This window comes from Nelumbo nucifera, chromosome 1 (assembly GCF_055504915.1).
Source record: "Nelumbo nucifera cultivar China Antique chromosome 1, China Antique-T2T, whole genome shotgun sequence".
In the NCBI taxonomy this organism is placed as follows: domain Eukaryota; kingdom Viridiplantae; phylum Streptophyta; class Magnoliopsida; order Proteales; family Nelumbonaceae; genus Nelumbo; species Nelumbo nucifera.
In genome coordinates this window covers 133,712,847-133,724,514 of record NC_142649.1, presented here as the reverse complement: position 1 = coordinate 133,724,514, position 11,668 = coordinate 133,712,847, and the positions used below count along the sequence as shown (strand labels likewise).

General features: G+C 36.1%; 1 protein-coding gene across 1 annotated transcript; it reads right to left on the bottom strand.

Annotated features, from left to right (window-relative positions):
* Positions 1-935: 935 nt before the first annotated feature.
* LOC104586424 (uncharacterized) lies at positions 936-11,521 on the bottom strand. Its single transcript, XM_019195855.2, has 5 exons — positions 11,376-11,521; positions 10,134-10,187; positions 7,062-7,165; positions 2,469-2,507; positions 936-1,439 (listed from the first exon to the last, which is right to left on the bottom strand). Exons 1-5 carry the CDS (start codon positions 11,449-11,451, stop codon positions 1,302-1,304), a joined length of 411 nt encoding a protein of 136 aa, XP_019051400.1. The 5' UTR covers positions 11,452-11,521; the 3' UTR covers positions 936-1,301.
* Between the last annotated feature and the right edge of the window lie 147 nt (positions 11,522-11,668).

Sequence of the window (11,668 nt, the reverse complement as noted above, 5' to 3'; positions counted from 1 at the left end):
TTGGATCTAGGGCTGTCAATGGGTCGGGACAGGGTGTTCCAGTCCTGGACCGTTTATACTGATAAATATAATTATTTATATAAATAATAAATTAAAATTTGATTTTTCATCAAGGTTCAAAGTATCGACACGTATCGATAGCACCCCGATACACCTTTACAGAGGGTGTATTGGGGTTTTGACCAGTTCAGGGGGTGGAGAAACCTTAAACCGATCCTCCTGAACTGGATTTGAAAAGAAAATTAAAAAAGTACTGATACTCGATATTTAAAACCTTGTTTTTCATAATATAAACTTAATAAAAATGTCAGTAAATAATAAAATATTAATATGTTAATAAATCAAGTGATTTAACTAAAATTATCTTATATTATTTATCAAATTTACCATTTTAGACATAAAATATAATAAAAATTAGAAAAATTAGGAAACATTTATATATTATTAATAAAAAATCAGTTCGGGTCTGAACAGTTTGGAACAAGTAATAACTAGAATGAACCCAATTATTAATCGGGACAAAATCTCAGAACCAGAACTGGAATAATCGGTTTGGTTCAGCTGGTTGGGTAGAACCGATCCGTTGACAGCCCTATCCGGGTGCATATATGCCCAGATCCTGGACCCTATTAATATTATTTTTCATTGGTTCCAGGTCTGGTCGATTTGGTGTTATGTAATGGGTTTATACCAGATCCACTAAGCAATCGGTACCAATCGGGTATATGGAAACGTTAAAAAAAGAACTCTAAAATCCACCTGATTTCATTTATTTATTTTATTTTTATTTGGTTGGTTCGCCATTGTTTGTGCCTTCATCCTCTTATGTAGTAAAATGTTAATTCTTCTCCTATAACAATATTTTAACTTATATCCTAAAGGTAACATTGCACCGATCAGCATCACAACAACTATGGAGAATCACATCCCAAAAGTAAACTGTTAATCCTGATTGTATGCATCAATGACAAAATTACAGAAGATACAGTGTCAAAGTTTATCAGAACATGACACAGTCACTATTGTTTCCATTGTCAATGACTTGTGCATCATTAGCCAATGAAGAGGGCTCTAAAATTACAGTCGATTTATCTTATGTCTCACCAAAAATCCCACCAAACCCATTTTTGGGTCACCAGAAACTCAAATAATCTGGAGTGGTAGTTGAGACAGAAAACCATATAACCCTTTTTCTCCAGGAAGGGGCTAGTAGACTAAGTGACTGAGTCAACAGGATAAATAATGTATCCTTGTATCTAGGCAGACGTATGTATTGTAGAATATATCCTCTCTCTCTCTCTCTATGCAGATGTGGAGGGAATGTCTTCAATTGTGATGAAGGTTTTAGTGTAAGATGGGGGAGATTTTTTCACGATACAAGGCTTGGATGATGGCCTGTTAGGCTGAACTTGATCAACTTCCTCTGATGGAATACCAAACTGTATGAAACAAGCCATGACAGATATTTATATATACATTAGGAATAGAATACAGCACGAGTGTCATATAATTCTCAGAACATTTGAGGTATTCAGACCTATTTAAAAGATTAAACTATGAAAGCATGACATAATAATGATCAGAAAAAAAAACATGATATATTCTATTAAACTAGAGACAGTGGTAAGGGATGGGTGACAGTTCCCTTGCTCACAAGTTACAACCTACTTATTAAATGGATATCGACTCTACTTTATTGGTGCTTGTAGCATTATATATTTTTTTGGCAGTCATAAGGCTAATAGCAGAGCTGCGTTTGAAGATACCACATCCCAAGTCATGGTGATCAGATGACACTTACCATTTGTTGTTTCTTCTGTTGGTTGGATTTTCCTTTTCTAGTCTTTTACCTTTCCCACCAATACTAAAGAAGTGCATTGGATCTTATAACTGGGATCATCTGATCACTATGACGTATGTAAGTGACTTATTAATTGGAAATACATAAGCTCTTCTTTTGTTACAAATCACAAGAATTGATATCATTTTGTAATATGTAGTTCACACATCTGCACGTGCAAACCATGGTACAGATCATCTACATTTTTCTTAGGAGTTGGGATGAACTCGCAACAAGAACGCAGACACTTGAACTTTCGTGCATTGATTAGCAGTGCATAAGCATTTGGCCTATAATTTCTTGAATAGAAAAGAAAAAGAATGGATGGAAATTACCAATACACCAGGAAACTTTTCAAAGCTCCTGGATTAGTATCAGAAACTTCATGTTATAGTATTTTGTTTGTATCAAGCACAGAAAAATTTTCTATCGATTTTATCCATGGTCTGTACCTTTGGGCAACCAAGAAGTTTGCTCCCACTCACTAACAACATCCGTGTTGCAAAGAAAAATTCACTAAGCAAATCAAATTGGAAATACTTTGCTACAATTCAAAAACATTCTACATGAAACTCAATCAAAATGACTAAATGCAACTGCAAGGTTAACTCATGAATACAATACTGACCTTGTAAGCACAGCCAGATACACAAGCGTGGAAACATTCCTGTATGCAGAAAAACAAGTACAATATTGATCAGTGGAATAGGAAGACAGAACTAGAAGTGCAGCCATTGCCCTTTTCCTATTTATTCCTTATGGACCCAAATAATCGCAAACTTTTGAGGATATGTTCAGCTTCATCACCACATTTTAACTTCATAATTTCTCATATATACTTTCATCCAAAAGCAACAGAGAGAGCTTGAACAGGAAAATAACTAATGAGGAATTATGATGGTAATTAACAGAATAAACCACAAATGCATGACTAGGTCCTTCAAGACTAGCAGCACTTCATTTAGCATGACATGAAACTGAGACAATATAGAAAGATCAAAAAAGATAAAAAAGAAAAAAAATAATGCAAATAAAACATCCTCAGTCAAAACATTGAAGTATCAAAGACACAATGCAACCTCCAGCAGATAACCTAAAAGCAAAAGACAACTTATCTTTGATCACTTTGGGATTGAGTGTTTTAAGATGTAGGAGAAATAGGTAAAGGCTATTACTCAGTGCTGGTCCTGGATATCTAGGGTCAGGGGAGGGATGGAGTAGATATGTACCTAACCTCATTTTTTGCATGAAGTGATCATTTTTGGACTTGAACCCATTTTTTCATGCTTGTGGACTTGAGATTTTACCATTGTGCCAAGCACAACTATAAAGGAGGCATTGAGCAACCTCAACCACATGGCAGTTCTTTCTTTCTACCACTCCATTTTGTTGTGGAGTGTAGGAACAAGAACTCTGATGAATAACCCCAAAGGTCTCAAAGTAGAATGAAAGGTTCTTCTCATAATATTCCTTAGCATTATTAGATAGGAATATTTTGATCCGTGTATTAAATTGGGTAAGGATAAGCTCATGAAAATTTTTCACAATAGTTGGTACTTCATCCCAGGATTTCATGAGATAAATCCAAGTATAGCAAGGATAATCATCAATAAAGAGGATAAAATATCTGTAACCCCCTATAGTAGGCAAATGATATGGCCCCCATACATCAGAGTGCACAATATGAAAAGGAGAAATGGATCTTTTATTGCTTACTAAATAAGATTGTCTACAATGCTTTGCAAGTTCACAAAACTCACAATGAAGACTCGATAAAGACATTCCCTTAAACATATCGGGAAACAAATGGCTCAAGGCTGGAAAAGGTAAATGACCAAACCGCAAATGACATAACATGACTCTATCAATAGACTTTGACACAACAGACTCCAGGGCTACTCCATTAGGTGGTCCAAGACTCCTATTAGGTGTGTCTAACAAGTATATTCCATTCGCCTCATGGCCACTCCTAATCGTCCTCTGAGATTTTAGGTCATGAAAAACACAATGGGTAGGAAAAAAGGTTATGCTATAGTTCATAGATTTAATCATGCTACTAATAGATAAAAGATTGGTATTAAGCTTAGGGACATGAAGAACAGAGGACAAGACAAGTGTGTCAAAGGCCTTGATATCTCCTTTGCCAGAGATAGGAGCAAGAGACCCATCAGAAAGAGATATTTTCTCTCTACCAGAGAGGAGTTGATAGGAACAAAAGAGGTTAGACAAACTGGTCATATGGTCTGATGCACTAGAATCAATAATCCAAGGGATTTTATGATTATTTGAAACAAAAGCATGATTTGCAGAAGCACGAGTATCTGAGTGAGCAAATGCAGATGATGAAGTGTTGCCAAAAGGGTAGGATGCTGTTATAGTGGTTTCCAAGTGATTCGGTAACCTCCCATACTTCTCAAACTCTGCCTTTACTACTGCCAATTGCTCCATAGCTGACTTTTCTTCACTCTCCTTATTCCCTCCTTCAGGTACTGTGGCAACATTAGCATTCTTAGGCTTTCCTATCTAACAATTCTTCTTAAAATTGTTTCTATTGCTATTATCTTTGTTATTTTGAAACCTATCCAGGAGAAGATCAGGATGGAGTTTCCAACCAGTGTCCTTAGTATGCCTTGGTTTCTTGCAGTATTCAAATATCACTTCTTTCTTCTCGGTTGGACCTTTTGGCTTTATTCCAGCAGTGCAAAATATTCTGTAAGTGGGCTCTATAACTGCACCTGTCACCTACTCTCTTCACTGCTTACCATAACATATGCCTGAGCAAGAGTGACCTCATCTTTTGCCAAAATATTCTGTCTAGTAATGTCGAGCTCAGGGTTGAGTCCTGTAAAAAGCTTAAACACCCTGTTTTGTTCCACCAGTTTCCTAAAAGTCTCTACATCATTAGTACTCTCCCAAACAACTGTCTCCATAACATTAATTTTCTGCCATAGTGATTTCAGCATGAAATAGTAGATTTCTACACTCTTCTCCCCCTGTCTTAGATTTTTCACATCACTTGTCAGCTTATAGACTCTTGCCACATTCAACTTTTGTGAATATGTTTCTATAACATTGTCCCAAATTTCCTTGGCCGAAGACATCCAGAGATAATGCTGACTTATATGGGGCTGCATAGAGTTAACCAACCATCCAATAATAGTGTAGTTCTCCTGCATCCATTTCTCATATGCAAGGTCTGTCTCTGCGGGTTTCACTTTACTGCCTGTGAGATATCCCAGTTTACCTCTACTACGGACGTGAATCCGTATAAACTATGCCTAGGCAGATAATTGGTGCCATCTAGTTTGATTGTGGTCACTCCAGTAAAAAAGGAATCTACCAGGCTAACCTTGGATACCAACACCTGCTTCGATTCACTTTTGGAATGCTCCATTGATCAAACGAAAGTAAAAAAACCAGTTTTTCAGTCTATATAAACTTAATTGAGGTCAATATAGTACCTGGAGACTTGAAAACTAGGGTTTCACTGCACCCGGTTATCAGAGAGGAAGAGAGAAGTGGTTGCCGCTCCTACCAGAGCTTCCAAACCACCTACAAGGCTCAAAAACACACTTCTAGAGATCAAACTACACCTCCCAAGTCCTGAGCGCCACACCCATATCTTCTCCTTGACTTGTAACTTGAAAGCTCTCTAGTGGGCTAGGGTTTTAGGCAGAAAATTACAATTCCACTTCTTGGCAGCTTTCGGTCAGATTCTAACTCTCCAAACCCTCTACCAACTAGGCAAAAATATTCCCTGACCTATCAGGAACTTATCTCTCCACACACACTATGGGAAAAGAGAAAAGAAAAAATAAGGGAAAACCTACTTTGATACCAAGGAGTAAATTTGACTTCTAAATCTGATAAGAAACTTGATTAAAGAAGTAAAAAAGTGAGAAAGGAAGAAGAAAACGGAAGAATAGAAGAAGGGAGTGGAGAAAAAGAAGAGGAAGATGAAGAGGCTTTGATAATCACCTCTCTCCCCTCACTAATCCTTTTATTAATCTTCACTAATGTGGTTAACTACAAATCAGCCCTTAAGTGGGCGTCCAACTAAGCATAGACTTGAAATAACTTAAAAAGAAGTTAACAGGCCCATTAGCATACAAAATAAATAACCTACTACTGAAACATAAAATAGACAGTAGGGCCCATTCGGCCCAGTATCTCTACAATAAGAAAGGACAGATTGGGAAGAACGTCACCTGTAGTATGACAAACAGACAATTCTAAATAGAATAATATTTGTTAACATTTTTTTATTGGAAATGGTAACTAAGAATATTTGTTAACATAAGAAGCGAGTTTTGGTAGACAAGAGTGGTGGTTTACTTCTTATATCCTTTCTCTGCATATAACTCAATCAACCATCAGACTTTGTGGCCAAGAGAACAATATCACCTAACCTTTTGCTACTGAATTCATCACCTTCAAGTTATGCACAAATATAGGAAGCATATGGAGAAAAGTGGATATTTCCTAGTAAAACCTGAAACATTTGCTCATAACTTACAAGGTGGCAGATTTTATCTTGGCAGGTTTATTCTTCTATGTTTGGAGTACAGTGCTTTTACTCTAATAATCCAGAAGAGATGTTTCCAAGTGGCTGAAGATTCAAGGAAGTAAGAGGACAAAGATCTGTTGGTGCTGGAGTTTTATTCCTTTTTGCAATATGTTGGGGAATATGGAAGGAGAGAAACAATAGATTGTTCAAGGATAAATCCACAAGGATTGAAAGAATTATTGCTGATATAGGAAAGATGATAATGGATTGGTTGCTGATTTTACCTGAATTTGCTCAGGCAAACATATCAGACAGACTTTAGTACTATAATTTTTGGGAAACCACTATAAGTCCAAATATTGTGTCATTGAACATTTACAACTGAGTTGCATGTGAGTGTTAGCCCAGCACCCATTATCAGAAGTGTACCTTTTCTTTCTTCTATAAATAAAATTTCTATTTTGCTAAAGGTCATTATGCAATGTTGTCCCTATCTATCTGAGGTCTTGGGAGGGGTAGACTGCATACAGCCCTAACCTTTGGCATTTTTTTGCACAAAGTGGCTACTCTCAGACTTGAACTCCCACTCTCACACTTTCCAGCCCAATATTTTACCATTGCCCCAAGCAATGGCCCCTAATAAAATTTTTATTTTTCTATAAAAATCAGAATGGTGCAGATACTAAGAAATAGAGATATGGTCAAGGGAAAAACCGTTGAGTATTGTTCAGCTCCTGGTGAACGATCAATGTAAGCACTCCACTGCTGGTCCTTGAAAACAGGATCCTTATAGCAGATCTCATTGCACTCCTCTAAACCTGAACATGCATTATATTTAATTATAGGTTCAAAATAGAAGAGAAAATGGACTGCAGAATTCAAATAATGGGCCTACTTATCACTATAAGAGAATCTGGAAAACCCCAATAAATTCCACTTAGAAAGTAAAACACACACACGCACACACACAAAGGACAGAACACTATTGAAAAAGGACACATTCAAGAGATAGACGCTAATATTAGAATAAACATTTATTTTTTTTCTTTTTGGAATCAAAAGGAAAGCGTTAGATGAAGAAAGTGACACAATAAAACAAAAAAAAAAAGAATATCATTTAAGGTCCCGATATGCAATCTCATTATGTATTCATCGATTGATAGACAATAACATTATTATCAACTAGTGTAAGAGCACGTTCTGTGCACATGTGCGAGTAAGTATTACCCAATTATGATATATGATATTTGGATTTAACTTTTATGACCTGCACAGAACTCAAGTCAAGTATCTGCTTTATATATTATAGATGATTCAATTAGTAAAAGAAAGCTCAAGTAAATGATGAAATTGCTGTTTCTGCATAGACAGTGGTCATGTTGGGTTTGGAAAACACCAAATCATGTATAAATTATCCAGGGCTATCTGGAATAATTAGTTCAACAGTGCTAATCCAAACAACAATACTCAGTACAGAATCCAAATCAACCCCCAGAATGATCAGACAACATCCGACCAGATAGAGCCTCAAGGATATAAACCAATGGGAAGTGGGGAGTGGGGACACCAAATGCATAGAGAAAGATATAAACCAATGGAAATATCATCTTAACTCAGTTATAAAGTGGTATACAGTGTAGTCTTAAATCCTCACATCAGGAACTAAATTGTACAATGTCATTAATGCACTCATCAAATTGATAAAGATAAAGAAGTTGATGTAACCAAGCTTGCAGAAACAGCCATCAAGGTAAATAAAACTCTAGGTTTGCTTGTTTTGGGAGGTGAATCTTTTACTAGGAGGATGTTCAAAGAATTGGAGGAAAGTTACATGTTGCCTGTTAGGGTGAGTGATGGAGGTATTCAAGTGCAGGCTCCACTAGTCAATGAAGGCCACAATAACTCAACTACATCTAATTTGGTAGAGGACTTCGGTGAAAAGACTGAAGCCTTGGTTGATGCCCAGATATTTGAGAAAAACACAGTGCTGGAATTGGAAAGGATTAATGAGAAACCCTCATGTTCGCTGGAGCTCCGGAAAAATATTCTAGCAAATAGAAGGTTTAAGAAACAGAAGAAACAACAGGATATTCTGGTTTCAAAGGCTTTTTCTAGGCTAAAGGGGGCTTCTTTGGGATTAAACAAAGCAAGAAGATTGTGAAGACCAGGAAAACTCTAGAAGCTTTAGTGGTCAGTGATTTGCAGGATGCATTGTTTGAGGGAGGTTCTGGTATTGCTCCATCAAAGATCTATGCTGCTGTCTCGAGGATTTGATATGTTTGATTATGCTATCCTGGAGTTTTTTTTTTTTTTTTTTGTTCTTGAGTCACATGTTTATGGTTGCTCTGGTTTGTAGCTCTAGTAGGTCTCTTTGTTTGGGCTTTTGGTTTATTGCTTCTACTTCTGAGTCCAGGTGGTCTTGTTTCTATTGCGTTGAGTTCTGGAGGTTTTGTTTTTTACTCTCTCAAGGGTCTTGGGCTCCTCCCCCTTCTTGTACTCTCTTTTTCCTTTTTAATAAATTTTATTTTTATTACCAAAAAAATTAATGCACTCTTTACTCTTCCATAAAAGTGGTAGTGGTTAGAAGGTACACAACTTTTTTCTTTAGCTAGCTCTATTTGCTAATTTGCTACTCTCCCTGCATTCCTAATCAAGCCCAAAAGTACAGCAGGAATAACAGATCAACCCAAGGGGTAAGTATGGCAATACAAAAGTTGCCTTCAAGCCCCACTCTAGGAAGCATATTTGAAAGGAAATTGACTAATCTGAGAGCCCAGAAGACGCTACCATTTAGGCTGGTAAAACAACCTTCTACTAGAAAGCCCAGGATACAGTCTCTGTCATAAGAGAAACTCCATTCTTATCACCAAGACATGAAAAATGAATATCATTAGAGGTACTGAGTGAAAATATTTTCTCTAAATGGTTATACAAATATTGTTTCTGACAATGGAAGCCTTCCTTTCAAAATCATAGGGAAACCCAAGTTGCTTATTCCACTTTAATCAACAGAAGGTATACAATGGACAGTAAAAAACAAAACTTATTCAGTATAACTAGAAACATAAAAAGGGTTTATACAATTACACATTTATTCATGCTTTTCCTCCTATTGCCTAGGTACTTCTTTATTCCCATAACTGCTACTGCTGCCAATATTTGGCAGATGCTATATTGTTTGGACTGGGGAATGACTCAAACGTAATTAGACTAAAAGCTCAATTAAGCAATAAAAGGGTTAATGTTACCACTCTAGTTTTTCAACCATCTGATATAGACTTTCTTGTACAACATTGAGCTTCTAGGGCATTCAATTAAGTCCACGGACAACTTAGTTTCCTTACAAAGTTTTTTGTTAGTTTTGAGGAGATCCCAGGACTTGAAGCATAAGCAATTTGAAACTCCCACTATTTCCTATTGTCCAACACCAGGATACTCATTGTTTACCATCTTTATATCCTTAACAATTCTACGATCTACAAGTACTATAAAAAGAAGTGCAATTTGAGATGATGAAGGCAACCTAGCAGACAAAGTGAAGCAGACATCCTACATAGGACTTCTATCCTGAAAGATTCAAGGATGTCAATTTTTATGACTTTGAATGAAGCAGCAGTTAAACATTCTTCACCTTGACATCAAGACAGTATAACCTTAAATATAGAAAAATAGAAATTATAGATTACAATAACATGTGCATAAATGATTAAAGAGTGATTTGACATAACTATTCTTTCAAAAAAGTTCAAATGAACCAGTCAGTAAAGAAAGCAGGATAACACTCACATTCTTCCCATGTCTCTCCATCAGAGTCACAACCTTTTTTGCAGAATACTCTCCCTGTAAAAAAGTAGCATAGATTATTAAGAAATTTAATTGAGGACCTCAAATTTAAAACGTACATTTTAATTGTGAAAATTTATGAACAATTGAAGTCCCAAAAGGACTTCCCGGAACCATAATTAGATGCTTGTTTTAGCAGTAGCATATTACTGTTCACAAATAAAACATAACTGGCAATTATAGACATTTGTTATAGCATGCACAATAACGGGAACAATTATGAGCACATGCTTCATATGCAGAAGTGTTTGCAATTACACAGCCAGATAGGCCAGGAAAAAATGGCATACAGGCTATAGCACAGCTTGTAGATCAAATAACAAGGTAACAACAGTCCATGGTCCATTGTGTTTTCATGCATTCTCTTTACAAACATCAACCATCATCTATACGTTATAGCTTAAAAACACAGAATGGAACACTAATGCAGAAACAAAGCACACAGGAACCATATCAAACCCGATGCATCCTACATCAGCACAAAATCTTGGATGGGATTAGTGCGGAAGCTGTTAACAGTTAAACAATTGTAAGGGCTTGATTGCATACTTTTTCTGCTAATACCTCATCCAACAGTTGGTTAAATAAATAAATTGTCTACCATGTGGATTATATCTGATGGAAAGCTAAGGGTGGATAGGATTATATGGCAAAAAACACTACTTACAAATTCTCTTACAGGAACAGAAATATATACATGCATAAACACATATTTACATGTATAGAAACAGAGAGATTAATAATAGCATAAAAACAGAGAGACTCAATGGTAATTGTGTATGTATATAGAACATGATGGTTCATATACGCAATACAAGCAGGAACCTACAGACAAGTTACGTTTATGTACGTATGTATGTATGTATATATACATGTATCTATTTAAGTACATATGTATGAATGTGTAGATGGATGTTTTGAAGCATAACAAACATGTTACTTGGTGAATGTGTGTATTTGAACCAAATAGATTGATCTTAACACAGTCCAAAGGAAACATTGAATGAGAGCACAAATCACAAGCATTCCAAAATATACGAAAAAAGAAAGACAGAGAAAACCTTAGTTCAATAAAGATAACACGATTTAAGATCTAAAATCCATTAGAAAATACAAAAAAGCAACCTTCTCATCAAAAGAAAGAAAACACAGAAGGAGATAGAAAGGGAAATGAAGATATGTTACATGGGATCTGCATGAGAGCTGCGTATTTGGCCGTGCATTGGTTTCCGCATGGAGACGTCCATTGTTGAGGAAACATTTTTTTTTTCTGCAGAGCGCGAAAAATGACAAAAAAAAAAGAAGGCAGATGGTGGAGAAAGGAGGAAAAAAAGAATAAATAAAAAAAAAGGAGGGAGATGAGAAAAAAACGGAATTGCGAATGTGGAAGGGTATTTCAGTCATTTTAACTGCAAGAATTCTAAAATCAATTATACAGTATATTATCAGAGTTGACAATTGCGTAATTATAAAGGGTA

Excerpts from the sequence above, each read along its gene's own strand:
- LOC104586424 (XM_019195855.2), bottom strand. The coding sequence starts at position 11,451 with ATGTTTCCTCAACAATGGACGTCTCCATGCGGAAACCAATGCACGGCC. Across the intron at positions 10,188-11,375 it reads AGCTCTCATGCAGATCCCAT|GGAGAGTATTCTGCAAAAAA; the intron begins GTAACATATCTT and ends ACTTTTTTACAG. Across the intron at positions 1,440-2,468 it reads TATCTGGCTGTGCTTACAAG|TTTGGTATTCCATCAGAGGA; the intron begins GTCAGTATTGTA and ends TGTTTCATACAG.